The sequence below is a fragment of the Manis pentadactyla genome, chromosome 12, assembly GCF_030020395.1.
Source record: "Manis pentadactyla isolate mManPen7 chromosome 12, mManPen7.hap1, whole genome shotgun sequence".
NCBI classification, from domain to species: Eukaryota; Metazoa; Chordata; class Mammalia; order Pholidota; family Manidae; genus Manis; species Manis pentadactyla.
In genome coordinates this window covers 54424308-54445975 of record NC_080030.1, presented here as the reverse complement: position 1 = coordinate 54445975, position 21668 = coordinate 54424308, and the positions used below count along the sequence as shown (strand labels likewise).

The window sequence follows — 21668 nt, the reverse complement described above, 5'->3', positions numbered from 1 at the left end:
GCTGCATGAGCACCTCACCTGCAAATTCGTACCAACTGTTCTACAGGGTGAATTCCTGAGTTGAAGCTCTAGTTTCCCTCCCAGAACAGGGCCAAGCAATAAGCCAGCAAAAATTCCCCATAAGGATGACCTCTGGGATCGTTTCACAATTTAAAAACAAAAAACAGCTGGGCACCACTGATCCTCTGAGTGAGTAGGTCAAGGTTGTGCCCTTACTGTTCCACACTTTCATGTCTGTTGAACCCCATGGTAGTGAACAGACTGGTAGATTATCTGGGGCTTTAACTCATTCCCTACATTACCAGACATAGCCAACAACTGCGTTTTAGGTTACTAGGTAGTAGGCTATCTGGCTTAGCAAAACTGGACAGGTCAGAATTTGTTATTGGAGACAGAGGTCATTAAGAGATTTACAGAGCAAAGAGCATGTCAGTGTGTGGCCCAGTTAACGGAGCATTTCAGAAAAGGTTTAAATTAGCCCACCAAGAAAGCATATCGAACAATTTAAATCTATAGAAAACTCCATTTCTTTATCACACATCTTAACACAAAGATACTGAGTTTGCAAAAGACAGCGCTAAACCATGCACCCTGGAAATATTTACAGACTGGGATTACTTTTAGAAAGAGCATGAACTAGTAAGTATGTTATAGGAAAATTAACTTCTTAATAAATTTTTTCTCACAGAAGTCATATTTCTGACATTTTGTATAAGAAACCAAATCACAAGGAACAAGTTTATCACAGTAATAACCTTTTGAAGAAATATTTTTACTTTTCACATTTAAATATTTAAGTTTTAGGTAATGAGCAATGGTAAGAGGTTCTCATTTGTTCTGACATCAGACTCTACTAACATCCACAATCCTGATACGGTCCAAACACATAGGGAGGAAAAAAGAAAGGAAGGAAGGGAGGGAAGAAGGAAAGGAGAAGAGAGAGAAAGAAGGAAGTGAAGGAAAAAGAGTGGGAGGGAGGGAGGGAGAGAGAGAGAGAGAGAGGAAGTGATAAATGTCAATAAATGTCAGAAACCTGAAAACTTTACAATCCATGGTTCACTGATCAGTTCAATAGTCACTAAATAAGAAGCAAAAGTAGAGACCCATTGTCATGAAAGCCAAAAATGCAAGAGAAACAGCAGGGAAGCAGTTTTAATGAGAAAAGAAATGATATTAGGACAGTGATAAACAGAAAGACCCAACTGTCTTTTTTGCAGAAGTTAACAAGCCTAAAATTCACATGGAAATATAGAGGAACCAAAACAGCCAAAACGGTCTTGAAAAAGAAGAACAAAGTTAGAGGTCTCATACTTCAAAGTTCCTTCCTTTTCAAAACTTAAATACAAAGCTAAAGTTCAAGACTATATGGTACTGGTGTAAGGATAAACATACAGATCAATGGAACAGAACTGAAAAATAAACTCATATATTTATAGTCAACTAATTTTTGACATGGGTAACCAAGAAAATTCAATGATGAAAACATTAAGTGTATTCGACAAATGGTGCTGATCCACATGCAAAAGAATGAAACTAGACTCCCACATCACATGAAATACAAAAGTTAACTCAAAATGGACCAATGCCCCATATGCAAGAGCAAAAACTATAAAACTCTTAGAAGAAAACAAGGTGTAAATCTTCATGACTTCAGATTGGGCAATGGTTTCTTATATGACACCAAAAGTACAAGCAACAAAAGAAGAAATAGATAAATTGGACTTTATCAACATTGAAACCTTTTGAGCTTCCAAGTAAGCTCCAGAAAGTGAAGGAAAAAAAGAAACACAAAATAAAAGAAAATACTTGCAAATTATATTTGATGAGGAACTTATAACTAGAATATGTAAAGAGCTATTAAAACTGAACAATTAAAATTGTTTTTATTGGGCAAAAGTTCTTAATAGACAGTTGTCCAAAGAATATACACTATACAGAAAATAAGCACATGAAAGGATGTTCAATATCATTAGTAATTAGAGAAATGCAAATAAAAACCACAATGAGGCACTACTTCATTCACACCAGGTTATCTGGAATCAAAAGACAGACACTAACAAGCATTAGTAAAAATGTGGATAAATTGGAACCATCATACATTGGTGGTGGTACCAGAAAATGGTAGAACCATTTTAGAAAATGGTTTAGTGGTTCCTCAAAAAGTTAAACAAAGAGTTACCATATGAACCAGCAATTCTACTCTTATGTATACAATCAAGAGAAGTGGAAGCATATGTCCACCCCAAAACTTGTATATTCAGCTTTTTTCATAATGACTTATACTTTGTAGCTTTATTCCTGATAGCCAAAAAGTGGAAACAACCCAAATGCCCATCAACTGAGGAATGGATTAACATGTTATATACCCATGTAATGGAAAAGTATTCAATTAGAGAAAGAAATGAAAAGTTTGACACTTATTACAACTTAGATGTAGCTTTAAAACATTATGCGAAGTGAAATAAACCAGTCAAAACACCACATATTGTACTATTCTACTTACGTGAAATATCTAGAGCAGGCAAATTCATACAAAGAAGCAGAACAGCAGCTGCCAGAGGCTGGGAGGAGAATACGGGGAGTGATTGCTGAGGAGTACAGGGCTTAGTGTTTGAGGTAATGAAAATGTTTGGAATTAAATACTGATGATGGCTGCACACTTTATGAATCTACTAAAAACCACTGAATCATATACTTTAAAAAGGTGAATTTTATGATACGTGAGTTGCATTTCAATTTTAAAAATAGAAGAGAATAGTATACAGAAGTGTGATGGGGTAACAGTAAACAGAAAAACAAATGGTAAGGAGGTGGAAGGGTGAGACTGTCACCTGAGAATTCTGTGGACAGGGCCCATAGCCCAGCCATTTTCTATCCCCAGTGTCTAGCAGATGTTGCAGACCCAACCAATGTTTATTGAGTGAATGAACGTATGCATGAAAGAATGAGGGAAGAAGGGAGATTTGGAGCAGTTAGTTTCTACATATGAAAGTAGCTCCTAACTAAGAAAGAATTAAATAAATAATCGTTATTAAGTTTGCCTCCTCCCCCAAGAAAAGGGGAGGTCATCTGGGGGCTATCTCCCCACCCCCACCCTACACCTCACACAAGACAAAAAATGGGCAGGGCATTAGGTAAAAGGAGCTCAGTCCCTCTCACAAAATTGTATTACAGTTTTACAGTACTGCATGTGATGTTTATAACAGCCACTCTGAGCAAAGTATAAAAGCTTAATTTATTATCTTTAGTATAATCATTATTAAGAGCAAGGGAGAAAATCACTTATAAAAATAACATGTAGTTCAAATCATGCCATGAACAAATATTAAATGAGATGCTATGTTTATAAATTTCACTTAGCTCACAAGTTGTTTCCTTTTATCAATCATAGACTATAGATACACTGGAATATAGATACAACCCTTTATATCATACAGTAAAATAAATTTGAGATGGAGGAAGGAGTCAAGTGTAAAAAGAAAATCCATTAGACCTTTAGAAAAAAATACAAATGACTAATTCTCAGATTTATGTATAAAGCAAGAATCCCCAAAGTAGTAGATTAGAAGAATCTACTAATAGATTTCACAAATGTAGAAAAAAGTTTGTGTATTTTGTACATCAAAGTAGAATTCACAAAAGATAATAGTTTTAACTAACATAAAAATCTGTGTTAATTAACATAAAATGTTATAATAAATTTCAAACTAAGGAAATCATGTAATAAGTTTGGAAAAATAAAGGATTGACATTCTTAATATGTATATAATGCATGATTATTTTAAAGAAATCTAGAGCAGGTTTGTGGTTTTAAAAACTGGGTGTCATTTAATGAGATGTTAGGAGTGAGAGAAGGAGACCAATTTCTGCAAGGATATGAGTTTGCAGTGCCTGTGTGACAGCAAGCAGGTGTGGAGTGTACAGCAGAGGGCTAAACCTAGTGCTCTGGGGAGTCTGGCTAGAAAGACATGCTAGGGAGATATCTGACACCAGAAAGGGCATTTTGTTCATTAACAAAAGGAATGAAACCTACCTAGCTCATCTCCCCTCCTGCTGCTAGGAAACTATACAACCTATCTTTCTACCCTAATCTTATTATTATTATAATTACTATTATTTTATGATTATCAAAAAAGATCCAGTACCATTTCAACAACCCAATATTTAAAAATACATTCTCTTTGAGAAAATTCAAGTTTCACCCTGAGAACTCATTGTCAAGATAGGTTTTCAAAAGATTTGGCTCTGTAATGGTCTCCTATTAACCAAAAAAAAAAAGAAAGAAAAAAGATAAAAGCGAGAGCGACCTCAGTCCTTAAGAAAATCAAATCATCCTTAGGTACACAAAATTTTCTTAGCCAATGTGTTCCTTCCCTCTCCTACGCCGGCTAGGGTGGCACATAAAATTTTCTCTGTAAGGGGATGTCATCAAAAACATCAGTCAATATTGTGTTCTTCTTTGTAGGCAAGAGGTATAAAAGATAAGGCTGAAGGGAGCTCATTCCACAATAAGCCGGTAGAACAATAATAGTAAGTACTCAGGTAACACTTTTTGGAGGTGAAGGGAGCTACAAACCTGGGTAGTCAACAGATTATTCATCAAGAAGAATCCAGAATACAAATGAATGAGCGTGTATGGTAGGTAGTGAGAGGCCCTTCAATTTAATCTGGGGTTTATTTCAGTAATCTAGTCAGAGCAGCCCTCTTCTCAGAGCGCTTGGAACCTAAGGTGAAGAAAGCCTGAAAAGTAATGAGTTTTCCAAAACACATTTAAGTGTTTTCCCTGTAAATTTGCAAAGTGAGATGACACTGAGCAAAAAGATCTCTTAAAAAACGAACAGTTTTGACTTCTAAGTGGCTAGCGTTATAAGCAATGAAGTGTTTCAAGTGGCTGAGAAAGTAATAAAAGCATTTTTGGTCCCAGTTCTTATTCTTAGATTTCAAAAGACTAAGAAATCCAGGCTTGGGAGAATGAAAATCTTACTAGCCTGAGAGACCATTTTCTCAGGGATCACTCTCTTTTCTATAAACTGAGTTCAACCAGTAAAGAACCCTCAGCTTAAGCTGTGTCACTGTGAATTCAAATTTATCTAAATTACAGAATCTCTTAAGGAAAAGCAATTCAATTTTCAGCTAATTCCAATTAGCAAGAAAACAAGTATATTTACAAAGGGTCATGCTCCAAAAGTTCTTTCTGGAAGAAAGTGGTTAGGAATTTGTCTTCCACAGACCCACAGAAACAATATTAAATAATACCTGAGCCCCCAAAGGCTTACTTACCTCATTCTGTATCTGTGTCATGAATGTTATCAGGACCAGGCAAGGTGCCTTATCCTGGGAGCAGGGTGCACAGCTGCCGGTGATGGCCTTCTCTTTCTGCTTCTCTCACCAAAACATCTCTTTAAATGATACTCTTCATTATAGGCTTCCTATTGTTTACCAGCAAGCACGCAACAGCTGTCCCTGGACAGCTACCACCACTTACTTTCCTAAACTGCTCTCACAGAAGTCATAAGGGCTTTCTAATCTCCAAGTCCAGTCATTGAAGCATCCAACTTTCCTGACAGCCCTCTTCATATCACTTTCAGGTAGCTCATTCTTTCTCTCCCTCTTCTGTCTGAACTTGCCCCATCCATTGTCCCACCTCCTGACCACTTCTCTTTCTCACTAGTTGATGCCTTCCTCTGTTCATCTTTAAGTGCTGGTGTTTTCTTGGTTCCATCATTGGCCCTCTTCTTAGGCTACCTCTTTTTTATGAGGATATTCACTTATTCTCATAATTTAAAATGCCTGGCACAAAATCAATGCTTTCACTGTGATTTTACAAAACCCAATTAAAATGCCACCTCCTGTCCAAAGCCTTAGCCAACCTCCTCCACACTCCCTCCTTCCCAGAAGAGTCCTCTGTCATTTGTGTTCTCAAAGCACTTTATGCAAACCTCCTGCACACAATCAGCACAACCTACTGTATGTTTACAGGCTGGTTTCCTGCATGAGGAAAAGCTGAATTCTATAAGTGTGGCCACTTCATGATCAAGCAGAGTTAGATCCACAGGTCAAGCACGGAGACAGAAAGGCTGGGGGATGTCAAGATCCATAAAATATGACCTTTGCCATCTAGGAGCTTAACTCACACTTACGTAGGAAAGGCAGGCATTAACACCATAACTAAACACCAGGAGGGGAAAGTGCAATATTCATTCAATTCAGTCCATCAGTGCAAATACTACATTTGGTATTAGAGATACAGGACAGACCAGACAGACAAGGAAAAGAAACACAGAATCATATTTTAGTGATCCTTTAAGGTATCTGAGAGTGCTCCTTCTACATAGACCTTTCCAGCAAAGGATTTCTCTTTATCCTAACACACTAGACTGGACTGTTTCAGTTGTTCCTTCTTACTCATTTCACATATGATGCAAGATATATGGAGCAAGAGCTTTTATTAATATTCCCCAAAGAATCTAGTATGCATTGAATACTGAACCTTAAAACAAATCAAGATTTATTTAGTAGCTTTTAAGAGATTAAGAAGTAATAGATAGTGGCTATTAACATAAACATGCAATAAAAAATACTAGGCTCTTAAAGAGAGAGGAAAAATAAAAAAAGAAAGTTCCATGACTCTTCTTTGCTCAAATGAAGAAGAATGCTAAGTTTCAGCTCATAAATATCTATGCAATATTCTGGATTCAGGAAGGAATTTCTCCAGTGATCACACATTAGGTACATATTATGACTCACAAGGTGGACAATACTTTCTTCTGTGGCTAAAGGGGACAATTACGAATCTTGAAAAGGTGACTAAATATAAAATTGTCAGCAGCTTGTAACCCAGTCCAAATCTTAGACTGAGCTTTCAGCAAATAGAACAGGTAACTGAAAGCTAAAAGCAGATGAGGGTGTTGGATTCTCCAATCATAATCTCATTCTCATTTCATGCTCTTGGAAAATCTCATATTAAGTGTGGCTTATCCTCTGGCACAGAACTCTGTTTAGGTAACACACTCTATTTCCCTGGCAAACAAACCAAGGAGAACAAACCAAGCGAAGTGAAATTTGAAAACAAAAATCATGATTGCTTCATACATCTGCTTCTAAAAACGTATTCCAATATATCTAAGGATATTTTCAGAGGAAAGCCCAACATAGCAGTGGTCTGGGAAAATTAAGGCATGACAACATATAAATTCTATAGCACAATTTTGCTTCAAAATTCCCAAGCAGTGTCACAACACACTGGGAACAGTTGTTGTGTGAACAACTCACTTGCTTTCAGGACCAGCTGAAATGGCATCTAGTGCTCTCTGCCTACTGCAGATTAAAAATGAGTGGAAATAGACAGTGAGAAGGAGCTACAAACCTGGGTAGTCAAGAGATTATCCATCAAGAAGAATGTTTACTATATATTTAATAAGATGAAACTGCTTCTTAATAAAACCTGACTTAATGCAGAGTCCTGAGCTCCATAAGGCTTGCAAGTTGTGAGGCAGCACTTTCTCATTACTTACTACATTTCACCAAATAGCAAAATACCAATGTTGGAGGAAAACCAGGGAGATAGAGCAAGATCTGACTTTAGTTCCAAATGTATAAGAGATCTGGCTGAGGTAGAGGACTATCACTCTTATGATATCAAGGTTTTACTTTCTCAAAGCTTTCAGAAATTGGCACCGCATAAGCCATAGGTAAAGAGAGTTATAAACATAACCATAAAACTTCATAAAGGTTATTTAAACTCCGTCACCTACAAATTCTTGTTGAGAATTGCTTTTTTTTCTGCCTTCTGGTGCCTTAAAGCAAGAATTAAGAATAGGAGGATTCTGTCTGAACTTTTAAACTTCCCATAAATCCAGGCAAGGCATTCCCTAACCCTGTCATTAATGAACCCTGGTGAATATTTACACATTAGCAGCTTTTAAATGCTCCTGCAATTTGCCTTCTTAATAAGTATATCTTTGCATCTAACTCATTTCTTCAAAGAGACTTTTAAAAAGTAACTTCGTAAACATACTATGTTCATGATAAGTATGAATTGTTGTCACTTAAACCTTGGTGGGGCACAAATTAATCAAAATTAACACTTATGGCACAAGGATGCCACTCATTTGAATATATGCTAAATGGCCTAGTAAACACTAACAAAATATTTCAAAAATTAAATGTTAAGTGAAAAGCCTAAATGACTGCGCAAAGATTTTATAATGCTGACAACCCTTAATTTCAGACTTTGGAAACAATGCAGATCTGCAGATGGACATTCTAATAGCAGGATCAGTGCTTGGGTAACCCACTCACGTGTCATATTTAATGAGTAAACGAATTTTCTACACCAACTGATTTTATAAGGGAAAGAGTAGTCTAGGACTCAGTTAAGTATCTAAGTATTTCCTTTCCAATTTTATTTCAGATTACCAACTGCCAAGTGTACTTTATGCACATAAAAAATATTGGCAGTACTAAGTTGCTCGACAAGAAATGTCAAGCCAACTATTCTTGTCATAACTCACGTGCAGGCTACAACATTGCTCTCTAATTTCACAAGGTCAAGCCAAGCAACTTGTACCCCAACTATATTTTGCAACTAATAAAATACACACACACACACACATACATTAAGTTTTAAAGCCAGACTCCCTGTCCCTCTAGATTGTCTACAAACCTTTTCGTAGACATATAAACTGTAAACACAAGGCTCGTGTATCTGGGAAAATGACCAGTAGTTAGCTTAAAAAACTAAAATCCTGCTGTCTAGGTCTGAATATCTCAGTTTTCACTGGACCAACCAAAGCTAGTTTCTCAAGACCAATTCCTAAAAATCTAGGAATTGTCATGTTAGTAGGGCTAACACATATCAACTGTTATGTATGTAACTCAAAAATAGTTAGAAATGTTATATAAAATGTAATCCATAAATGTTTCTTAGAATTTCAAAGGTAGCCCAGATTTCAACCTTAGTCATTCTTTTACGTACACCATAATACAGACATAGTTCTGCATCAACACTAGAGCCAATACATGTTTGCCTTAGTATCTAAATGGAATTTTGTTTACTTACATTTCTCATTCTGGACCAGCCATTCAATAACTTGGCATTCAGGTTGACTACTACCTTTCAACCAAGGACCATACACCCTAGGCATCATTGACAAGCAAGTAACAAAATTTATTACTGATATAGGCCTAAGGATACCTAGACCTTTTCATAAACTGAAGAGATTAATACAGGAGAATTTACATAGAGATCAAATTCCACTTCTAGTAAAACAATATATAAGGAAAAGGATTCCAAATCTCAATGCAGCATTCCACTTGCTTCCATTAGAGCAAGTATAAGAAAAATTCTTCCTCATTAAGGACTTATAACACCCCCTTGGAAATCAATTTAATGATATTTTATCAAAAGATGTTAAAAGTTTTTAATAAAGTCTGGGAATTTATTTAATAGTTTACAATATGATACTGATTTCAAATAAAAAATAGAAAGCCTAATGCATAGTTTACAGATGTGTAAGATTTTTATTTTCATTGCATTTTCACATCTATTATAGCAATAGCTAACATTGTCCTCAGTTCAATGAAATCACCCATATTATGAAGTCGTTAAAAATAGTCCCTTGGATTTTTTTTTACTTATGCACTACTTAGAATATCACCATGCACATGGTAGGCTCCCAATAATTTATTAAGCTGTTGATTTCAATGGGTAGACTGTAAGATCACAAAAGGCAGAAATTTCACTCTTTTAATGTAATTTTGTGCAGACCTTAGAAAGATTTCTTGCAGATTTTTAAAGTAGTCATCAAATGTCTACTGATGAGAAGACTGTAATTATGGCATTAATAATAATTCAAATGTTGTCACCTAGAAAATTATTCTGGGAGACAGGAGAGCAGAGTTCTACATAAATCACTTTGGAATCAGTCTTAGGTTCAGAACTTGGCCCTGCCCCTTAGTAGCCATGTAACACTAGGAAAGTTGATAAACCTCCCAGGATCTCAGTTTCCTTATATGTAAAATTGACCTACAAATGCTATCTGCCTCATAAAGCTGTTTCAAGGATTGAATAAGACCAGGCATGTAGAGTGACTGGAACAGAACCTGGGCCACGATGATACATGCTGTTCATCTGGGTATGACTTGCCTGAAGTTACAAGACCATAGTAATATAGCTGACACATGGAATTTTACAGCAATTTGCTAGCCCTCTAAAATGTTATAAGGATTTTTTTTCTCCAAAAAATAAACCTATCTGGAGCAGTCTAGACTGCTGATGTTCCCATTAGTAATGTTAATTATTTCTTCATATAAGAATGAAGCTGGTTTGCAGATATTACAGGCATCATCCTGGTGTATTTTTGACATGGTTCTGGCTACACAGTCTGTACCTCTAACCATATCCTAATATCAATTTTTATAAGCTTCCTGACCTAAAACAACAATGATTAGGAGCCCTGGTTAACAAAGGGATTCTGGGACCATCTCAGGGCAATCATAGCTTCAGATGGCAGAGAAAAGAAAACAACAGGCCCCTTAAATCAGGTTTGGTAAACACTAAAGGAAAAGACAAGCAGAGAGCCCACTGAGAATGGCCAACCTTCTGTGAAGAAAAGTTGTGAAAGACTTGGAAATGGGCAAAAGAGACTATTGGGTATCTTTCAGTGGAGGGCTGACTTTGTGTAGCATGTCTTCTGGGAACAATATGATTTTAAAAGGATGTGTACCTTTGTCCTTCCAGTGATGAGGATATTTTACAACTCTGGGACAAACGGAAGTTGTGTAAAACTGACAGTAATGCAAATAATTCTTGTCCACAGCAATATCAATGAATATTGTTCGGTAAAGATACAATTAATTTCCACCCTGTGGAAAAGATGACTCCAATATTTATACTCACAGAATTGCCTTACAGAACATTAACCAATTTTGTATCTATAAATTCACTGCAGCATTCCTGACTGTGTGTGTGTGTGTGTGTGTGTGTGTGTGTGTGTAATATCTGCTCTTTAAATTCTCCTTCGAACTGACTTTAATCATACCTGAGCTAATACTTGACGTATGTTTATACTTCTAGAGACCCATGATTTTAGATTTTTGAAAACTGCAATTTAGCACTGCCGATGAAGGAAGCACTTTCCCAGGAGGGGAAACTGATGCGGTAGAAAGGAGCTTTTAGTTTTGTCCACAATGATTTATTTCTGTACAAGAAAAAGAGATGTGAAGAAATGTTAAAATGTGTAGCAGCTATTATATTAAGGGAGCGAATGCATGAATGTCTTACACTATTTTACATATGTATTAATGACTGAAATGTTTTGTAACTTAATTTTTTTAATGTTCTTAAATAAGAATTAGTTGGTATGCAATGTAAATGGGGTGAGCACAGTGACAAAATAGCACAGTCAGCATCTGGCTCTGAGAGTGAGTGATAATCAGCACTGTGAGTAGACACTAGTAAACATTTATGTCTGAAATTTAAAAAAAAAAAGAATTTGTTGGGTGGAAGAGAATGGGGAGTACAGGTAGTTCCTCCTGACTTCTTCCTCAACATCAGTTTTTTCCCTGGAAACAGATCTATGTTTGTACCTGCTTCTCTTTCATCAGTACATCTACATAGTAAAAAGCACATCAGAGGCCATTAATGAATGCTTATGGAATTGCATTACTGCAAACATGCTATAAAACTAGGGGAAAGCAACTCAAAGTCTGGAGGCAGAATTTCTCAGGGAACTACGGAAAGGAACTGTCCCTGGGCTGTGCTGTAACTCCAGTTCGCTGGCTCACTCTAGGGAAAGCCTTGTTTTGGTTTCTCACTTGGCAGTCTAGCTAACTACCACCTCCAGAAAATAACCTAGGACTTGCTTGAAGAAAGCCCAATTTATAGCGCCAGCCCAAGCAGCTAACAACAAGGACTCAGCTCGGGATGCAGGCTCCTCTTTGGTTTTGGCAGAGAAATGTCAAAGTCAGTTTTCTGATGGATCATTTTTCCAGATTGTTAATAAGAAGTCACTGAAATTCGTTAGCAAGAGGAGATCAGAAAATCATTGTCACTACTATGATCCTCCTCATCATAATGCTACCAACATGGGCCAAGATGTTAGAACTGATGCTCTTAAATAGCAAATAGGCTTTGAAATGTTTTTCACTGCACAGGGGAAGTGTAGTATAGTGGAAAAAACACGTCAATTTGGAAGTCAGAAGATCTGAGCTTGATTCCTACCCAACAACTTGATTTATTCTGGCCAATTCACATACCCTCTCCAAGGAGCAGTTTCCTCAACTGTAAAATAGAGGTAATTACATGGCCACATCTATTTATTTTTTGGAACTAATAAGATGATCAAAAGAGGACTACATCTCACAGAACAACACACATTTATACTGTCATTTTGATCTAATCACATAAAGTCACCCACCCCCAGTAAAACCAAACTATAATATGGAACCAGCTAGCTGGAGGTAGATGCCATAGCTCCTGTAGAAAAGAATCAGTCCTGGCTCTGATGGCCTATATCATGACCTGATATTTGTCACTAAACATATATTGGAAAACCTGAATGTGACATTAAGAGGTATTTGTAATCGCCTGGGTTTACTTATTCTCCTTGAATTATTTTTTTTTAATACAAAACAGGGGTAACTAAAATTTTCAGAGTAGGATGAATTCTCTGGCTTTGGCAAACACTTGGTTTTATATGGTTTGGAGTCAATGGACAGATGGCTTAGCATTCACTGATACACACCAGGGAAGTGCTTCCAGTGTTCCCGATGCTAAAGAATTCTCAGGAGAGACTAACAGTGTTGGAAAACTCTAGTATAATTGGTCACAACTATTTCTAGAGACTTGTTTTACAAAGGAATACAACTTACTTCATATATGAATCATATACCAAAGGCAATTGCTCGCCTCATTGTTGATTACTGACTGTAACAGAAGAAGTTGGCTTGTAATAGAATGTTGACTGTTACCTTGTGCAATTTCCGTGGCATTTAAGTTACACAGATCTTCTTTGCTATGATTTTCAGAAGGAGATGCTGTTAACAGTTAAATTTTCTCTCCCTTCTGTCTCCCCTAAGAAAATTACCACAGTGAAGCCTATATTATGTATCTTTCAGCTTTTTTCTTTTGGGAAAACAAACAAACTACAAAATAAAACTCACATAGATTAAGTATTCGCTCCTTAAATTTTTGAAATAATTGGACAAGACTTTAAAAATCAGCTGTGTCTCATACTCTTTTCCTTTTTCCAATAACCCGGCACGTATTTTGATCAGTTCCTTTAGTCAACATCTCAAGCCAGAGAGAGAAGCCAATATATTAAAGTGACTATTGAAACCAATGTATTAGAACACCCAGTGGATTTTTAAAGGATTTATAAGTTTGCTTTGCTTCCTTTTTTTTTTCTTTTATGCCACTAATAAATTTTGCTAACTTAATTTTATTCTCTGAAACTTAGGGTATCTTTCTTAAATATACCTAGTTTCCCCACTTGCCTATATCCAAATCATGGGACTTGGAGGCTGTTTTCAAGATAGACATTTCCCAAGGCTGTGGGTTCCCAGTCTCTTCCTAATATTCACAGAGCAGTGGGTCCCTGCATCTCTGCCCACCCTACCTCATTAATCACATTCTCAACTCTCATCTTGCCCCAGGCGGAGTGCGGTTGTGTTTGAAAGGACCACTTTGAGCAACTACTTGGAAAGAAACAGCAAAACTGCTGGTGGAGGCTTTTGCATATTCACTGGGCTTTGTGCTTGTCAGTCTCTCACTGCTCCACAAAGAAGGTGTGAACCAATTTTATCCTGCACAGCAGCAACAGGACCTGAACAGGTCTCTGAAACAGGAAGCAAGGGACAGTCCCTATAGGCACCAGAGGGGAACTGAACTGGAGCAGACAACTCTCAAAAGGCTGGCACCAGCCAACACCTCTGGTTAGGCAAGGCCACATTATGCACATAATAGTTAGACTTCACCTAGAGAACCGGCTCAATCTCCTACCAACTGATGACTGTCTCAGTAGATCAATCAAAGGTGACCAAGCTGAAGAAAGAAATCAGTATCCAAGGAGACCGAAAACAGAGCCAGTCATGACAATCTGCAGTTGACATGAGTGTTCTGAAAACAAATTTATTTTAGTGCTTTGGAGTTTTCTTTTTAGTTTCACTTTTTTCGAATTTTCTAGTAGAACTTTATTGGGAAAATTGTTATTTTGCTTCAAGTGACCAGTTATCCAAAAAACAAAAGGAAGCACACTGTTCTGGGTTCGAAGGGGGTAAGCAGCAACTGCACCAATGCTGTACCAGCAAAAAGTAAAAAGCCCAGAGAAAAACCATGTGTGGAGCATCACTGCATTGTTTAAACATCCCATCCTAACCAGAGTTTTCCTTGTAAGTTTTTTATGTTTGCTCTTTTGATAATTTTGCTAAGGCTTGTTTCTTATGTGAAGAAGTGGTGACAAAAAGGTGGGAAAGGGCCACAAGGTGGTTTACATCAGAAGTTCTCAAAACACTGCTCTATTGATGGGCATGATAAAGCTTTCACTCATCTACGGTGAAATGGGGTTATATTCTAAGGTTACACCTTCCCTAATTTAAGATAAAAATGTCTTTTCTTTTTAAGAAATCATGGCAGTAGACAGCTGGTTGCTGAGTTCCCTCTCTTTCTCTGTTTACAATATCCTTACTTGGAAAAACAAAACATTGACAAACACATCTCCGCCTTCCAACTTTGTAAACTGGTTCATGGGAACCGCTACTTAAGAAATACAGACTTCACTCTCTCCCTTAAAGTATATGAGACATATACAAAAGCCTCACTGGATTTAAATGTAGAAAATGCAGAAGTGGGCTCAAAGACTTTCAGAAACTTTTCAGTCTGGGACAGGCAGGAGACAAAGGTTATGTTTGTTTGTTATATAAGAGTGGAAGTCCTAAGGGTTTATGCTGGTAGCAAGTGGAGCTAAAGGCCAGCAAGTTCAGATGTCTTTCCAGTGACACGGCTCAAATAGATGACTTTCATTACAAGCTTAAGTAAAGCAGGAACATAATACTGATGAAAATATAAAAGCTAAGTTCTTAACATTTCAACTAGTATGTTTCCTTCCTGTTACCCATTGTTGCTACAGGGTGAAAGGCTGCGTAAGAGATTGCAATCTACAGTGATCCTGGCTAAGGGAAAGACCTAGCCGATGTAATGGCTGGCAGGGAAGGGGAAGCATGCAGATCAACTCCTGGGCCCAGGAAAGAGGGTGATGTGGCCTTTAGTAGAGTAACGTCCCCCTGGTCTTACATCAACAGGAAGTTGAGGGATGTAAATAGGTTAGGAGGGGAAGAAGGTTGAAAGAAGTGGAAAGGTTAACGGACCCCTGCTGGCATTCCCCTCTCCTAGGAGCACTTTCCTCTCCCCTGCCCAGCCCCCATCCTTTCCCTGCAGCCTCCCGATCCTTCCTTTGTCCCCCACCTCTCATCAACACCAATCCAAAGTAATGCTCCTACATCTGGCCAGATGCCACCAGAAGCTAGATGGCAGCAAAAGTTACTGATTCTAATGCAATGAAAAGTGTATTCCAAGTCCCAGTTTTAAGTTTCAAGAACATAATTTTCCTGGATGTTTAAATATGGTGAATGGGTTTCATACTTCAAGTACACTGAGTTCACAAGGCTTAACTAGGCTTCTTAGAGGCAAGTTCCAGAACCTAACCACCCTCTCCATTACTGTTTCCAAGGAAAAATGTTCTCTGGTTCTAAGCAGCAGCCTTACATCATTTTTAACTTGATGGTTAAACCATTTATTTAACCTGAATAAAGCCTTTTCTAGCTATTTTTACAGAACTAATGTTCACTAAAAAAAATGGTTTTTTTGAGACCCTGCCATTTGGGGTCTGTCTACGAGGAGTTCTATGTCACTAACATCTGCTCACCACGATCTCCTAGCGGTTTTAGAAATTTACTGCCTACAATTCAGGGGGCTGAGAAAGGGTGATGTTAGCATCTGCCATCTCTGAGTGATAGTCTTATACATGTAAATATGAAGCACTTTTGTAATGCTTTGATAGAATGTTAGCTTCCCCTCAGAACAGGAATGAGAGAGTAGCTACTCAATGAACAAACTATATTATAGCTAAATAATAATCAAATAGGGGAATGACTGAAAATTTTTCACTGCACTCTATTCTTGAAAGACACCAATACACATAGATAAGGGTAGTTTGTAAAAATGTAACCAAGCTTTAAGTTCTTACTCATTCCATTAAGTTGTGCTATTACATCACCAACATTCCCTTCTAAATGTTGTGGTCCTCCTTCAGTAGTCCTTGCTTATCTTCAGCTCTCAGTTCAGAAGCTATCTCTGAACCCACCTCACCCTAGTCTGATTCTAGAATCTGCCTCCTGGTAGCCCAAGGCATACTGCGTGGACCCCACAGAGGCCCTGCTCAATCAGGCTTTGCATCTCCCCTCCCCACCAACTCTGAACTCCTTGAGGGCAGTTCATTCACTTCCATGGATTGAAATGACTCACTTTGTATTAATAATGTTGTTAAAGTACAGAATTTGAGAGCTGGAGGGAATCTCAGAGACCAATTCATCCAACTCTCTGCTCTTTTCTGGGGTTTTAAATGACTTGCTCCAAATTAAAAAACCAAGGATGAGAATCCAGATCTCGAAACTCTTGTTCTAATGTTCTGTGCCAGCACACAATGCTGCCTTGCCTTTGCAAACTCATAAGATTACATGAGAAAAATCTCAGAAATTTAGTTCAATTTCCCCCTCCACTTAAATCCCTGGTCAATTTTATATAAGCCTTCAGAGGAGATGAAGGACCTTGCTCACTATTACATGATTCGGAGCAGAGGCAGGATAAAACCTCAGATCTAACTTGAGGGACCGTGTTCTTCCCACCATATCATAATGATCAACTTTCAAGTGGAGGTAGAAGATAGAGAGCAAAGGTTGACATGTCACATTGGTTAAATCCTGCCAAGTCTGTTTCTGTAAGTCTTGCAAGCTATGAATAGTTTTCACCTTTTTTAAATGGTTGAACAGTAATCAAAATAATAATATTTTGTGAATTATATGAAATTCAAATTTCAGGATCCATTAGTAAAGTTTGACTGGAATACAGCCACCATCATTTGTTTAGGTACTGTTTATGGTTGCCATTCTAACAACTGCAGAGGAGGTGAGCAGTTGTGGGAGAGAACCGCAAAGCCTAAAATATTGACCATCTGGCCCTTTATAGAAAAATTTTCCCAGCCCTGGTAGGGGTGGAGCAAGCACTCTGTTAGAAATCAGAAATCTACTCACAAACTCTGCAGCCCTTAGTTTAGAAAATGGGTTTGGACAAAACTGATACCAACTTCACTGTGTCACATCTTCATGCTCAATGAGAGGGCTCAGAGTTCATGGCACTCACATAGGCAGGGGTTAAACTGGAGCCTGCCCAGGTTGAATGAAGCAATGAGATGCAACAGAGCTGGCCTGGAAACACTGGCTTTCCTAGAGCATGTTCTTCCCACTATCCAAAACTGAACCTTAATGGCTCATAAGGTCCCCACCTGCTCTCCATCACCTGATTCCAAGACAGGGAGCTTCCCTTGACTATGAGAGTACATCAGCCGCAGCTAAATGGCGGCAGCCAGAGCAAAGCACAGCCTTCTAGGGTCAGCCACCTCCAGTGGAATCCTGCATTAACCAGTTACCACCTATGAGTCCCAGGGCCAGTTAGGCACCCCTTGGTTTTTTCACCTAAGAAGGATGGTAAATTCTTCCTTCATAGGCTTGTTTGAGATACAGTTCAAACGTCAGGTCCCTTCTAATCTTTCTCTCTTTCCCACAGACACTATTTGGACAATAAACCATAAGAGAGCCTCCTTAGGAAACTCTTTCAAATTAATTTAGAGTTCAGTATTTTTTTTTTTTTTAGACTATAAAAGAACCCAATCCATCAATGCAACAAAAATAGGCTCAGTATTTGGTTGGGTATTTTCCTCACATATCTTTCAGGTCTTTGAAGCTTCTTCCAAATTATAATCCCAAAGTAAGAGTGCCATAATTTTTAGAAAAGTATGTTTGTGTAATTTTTATAGCAAGCCACACAAAGAACCAAACTATAAAATAGTATACTCAAGTTCAGTTATGAAGACCGTAACTGTAAAAAAAATGCCAGAACTAGAAAGTCCTAGTATATTTAGTCTGGCTTCCTTAACATGAAGTTCTTCTTTTTCTTTAAAATATTCAGCTTTGGCTGAATTCCAGAACTGACATAAGCCTACTTCACGTGTTCCGAAGGGACAGAAGAGACTCAGAACTGAAACAAGATGAAATATAAAACCTCTTACATGATCACAAATGCAAGAACCTTATTGCTTGAATTCATCATTAAATCAAATTTTCTGTCCAAACATATGTCTATGTCCTCAACAGTGGTTGTACAGGGTGCTAAAGGTTAATTTCTATAACGTGTTATTATTCCTAACATTTGCTAACAGCTAACTGCTTCACTCACTATGACTGCAAAGCTACTTTCTGAAATCTGTGAGAGGTTCAGAAGATACTATTATTTTATGGAGTATGTTAGCCATCACTCTAATCTTAGTTATTAGAATAGCGTATCAGCATTTCAAATCATGTCAGATTGTATACTTTCCAGCCCATCATAATAGATTGGATAATAAAAAACAGATCCTGGTTCTTCCAGCAAAACTCTAAAACAAAGATACCACACAAGTTTAGTGTAAGTCACAATGTTATCATTTTCGGAAGTAATTAGTTGAAAGTTCCCATTGGTAAGAGATGGGAAATTAAAGCCACACTAAACTTGTTCAAGTAAAACGAGTCGGGAAAGTTGTGACATGACGTGCAAAATCATACATACACTGTGTGAAGGTGGCTGCGTGGCATTAAGTCGTGGTTTCTGTACTCTCAAAACTGCACTGAAAAAGTGAGAACGTCCTCTAACACAGTCACAGGTATAGACAACAAGAGAAACCAAGGCACTGAATGTAGAAAGACCGATCGGGGCATGTATCTCGTGCTGCTGAAGAACAGAAGTTAGGACCACATGGATTCCAGGGCTCCAGAGCGGGCCGGTGGCTGAGTCAGTCGGTCGGGCACAAACACACACAGGCTCTTGCACCAGCACCCACTCTTCCCCGGGGCGGCGAGCGCCAGGAGCAGTCACGCAGCGCCTCTCGCTGCCCCAAGGTGGGGCAAGACGTAAATAAGTGGGAAGCACGCATGCTGCCCAGAAAAACATTTCCCCCCACAGCGGGGGCCAGGGAAAACGTGGCTCCTGACCGTGGAGTACGGGGAAGGGATTACTTACACACGCACCTGCATTGTAAAAACGGTCCAGCACCGCGGTTTCCCCGAAGTCCAGTTTACCAAAATGCAGGGTCTCCAAGGCGGCGCCCACCGTCTCGCACGCCTCCCGCAGGCTCTGCAGAGCCTCGCTCTCGGCCATCACCAGCTGCCCTTGGCTCTCTTCGTTAATCACGTAAGCCACCGTGGTGCGTCGGCCGCCTCCGCCCCCGGAGATGCCCCGGCACCGGGTGGCGCTGCTCCCGGAGGAGGCAGCTGGTAACCCGGCGCCAGGAGCGGCGGCACTCTCCAGGTTCCACAAGCTGCCCGGCGGCGGCGGGGCTCGCTGGGTGTCCTCGCGCTCGGCCGCGGCCGCCGCGCCTCCCCTCCGGCAGCTGCCGCCCTCGGCGAGCGCGCAGAGGCCCGAGGGGGCGAGGGGAGGCACGGAGAACGTGATGCCCTCTCCGGCCTCCGCGCTCATCTCTCCCGGCCGGGCTGCGGCGACGGCGGCGTCCCCCGCCCAGCCGCCCCGTTTGGCCAGCCACAGCTCGGGGCTGCTCCGCGCGCGCCGGGCTAAGCAGTTGCCATCGCGCGTCGCGGCTTCGGCCCCGCGCCGCCGCCGCCTCTCGGACGCCCTTTCCCCCGAAGGCACGCCGCTGCCCGGCGGCGCCTCACCCCTCCTCGGCGCCTCCGTGGCCGCGCCGCTCGCCCGCTGCAGGGTGCAGAGTACAAGGGGTGGGGAAGCCAGGCTGAGCGGGAAGGGGCAGCGCTTCCTTTTCTTGGCGGGCGCACTAGTCGGCTCGCAGACCTGCGCCGCGGTGCAGCTCAAGGGCGCCGCGCTGGGGGTGCGGTGCGCCCTGGCCCCCGGGAGCGCGGCCCCGGCTCCTTCCGTCTGGGCGCTGGGAGGCGTCAGGGAGGGCGCTCTCTGGGCGGGGAGCTACCTGGCGAGCACCTCACAGGCAGGCCGACTCCCCGGGCTGCGTCCCGGAAAGGCGGCCGCTGCAGCCGAAAGGATCCTCCTCCCTCCTCGGCGGCAGCTCCCCTTCATCGGCTCTATTTCCTCCTCCTCCCCGGCCCCGTTTCTCTTCCGATCGCCGCGGCCGCCTCGTCCAGAGCCAGCCTCGCCGCTGAGGTAGCGGCTCCTCGCAGCCGCTCGCCCGGCGTGCCACCGGCTTCTTGCCGCCCACTCGTCGCGGCACCGAGAGTCAGGGCCCGCCCCGGGGGAGGGCGCTGCTGGGAAGCCCGGGCCGGGACGGTACCGACCACGCCGCAGCTCCCGGACCTCAGCGTGGGGCCAAGTGCTCCGCCGCCGCCAACCAGGCACCCCACCAAGAAGACTGAAGTAAGCAAACGCCCGGAGCGCAACGCGACGACAGGACGGACCAAAAAAAAAGTCTCTCTTGCGAATACTCAGGTCTATGGAGCTGGTCCGCGAGACCTTCGCGGCGTTCCCTGCGGCCGCGGCGCCCCCTCCCGGCCTCGGGCTGGCACGGCGTGCGACGCTGGAAAGACGCAGCGCCCGGAGGCCCGCGTGGCGCAAGGGGGAAGGATCTGGAGCAGCGCTGAGGCGCTTGGGCCTAAACTGCACAGTGGTTTACTTGTGACAATCGCGCTGCGGAAGTTGCAGGGGTAATTTATCAGGTCCGCCAATGGTGCTTTTCATTTTAAAAATTCCAATAGCTCTGTGTTCATTAATGAGTCATTAACTCCAACCGCTGAACAATTGAGCATTTTCATTTAGGTTCTTAAAATTTCCCTCCACACGTGCCGTATATTTACTTAAGTAGAGTAAGGGGTCTATACCCAACTAGGCAAATCACCACCCACCACATGAAAGGTGACAAGTGACTTTTTTCTCTAATTGCACCACAGGGGACCGGGGAGTGTGTGCCTGGATTGCTTAAGAGCAACCAAAAAGTATTTACTTTCTTGGGGAGCAAAAACAGATGTCTAATTTCTCAGAGAACTTTTCCAAAATGCTCTGTTAGGAAAGCCACTGAAAGCTGCAGTGAAATAAAGTAAACAGGGTTGAATTTTGCATCTCTAATATGGGAACCTGGATTAAGGAATTCTCTGAAAAAGGTAGAAGAATAATGCAAATTACATTCAAGCTTGGGAAAAAAAGGAAGGAAGGATACAGCAGTTGAGTAGTAGAGTTAAGAGAAGGAAGGAAATAAACAGTAATGAGCAAAAATATCACCAACTACGCAATTGTATCCTCAGTGAAACAAAGTGATGTTAGCTTTAGATAAAGCTTTAGATAAGGTTTGCAAAATGATAGAAGTAACTTACAGTAAAGGAACTTTATATGTCAACTGGAATCTGTGTCTTCCACATTTTCTTTTACTTGATATCATTTGGTAAGT

General features: G+C 40.5%; 1 protein-coding gene across 2 annotated transcripts in view; it reads right to left on the bottom strand.

The window, feature by feature from the left end:
• Positions 1-20205, bottom strand: part of MAP3K5 (mitogen-activated protein kinase kinase kinase 5) — a 192477-nt gene extending 172272 nt beyond the window's left edge. The window contains exon 1 of one of the 2 annotated variants that reach the window (XM_036903698.2): positions 19336-20205. In XM_036903698.2, the coding sequence (XP_036759593.2) occupies positions 19336-19783 (448 nt within the window). In that variant the 5' untranslated portion in view covers positions 19784-20205. The remainder of the gene's footprint in view (positions 1-19335) is intronic. The other variant, XM_036903700.2, reaches the window with a different exon arrangement.
• Between the last annotated feature and the right edge of the window lie 1463 nt (positions 20206-21668).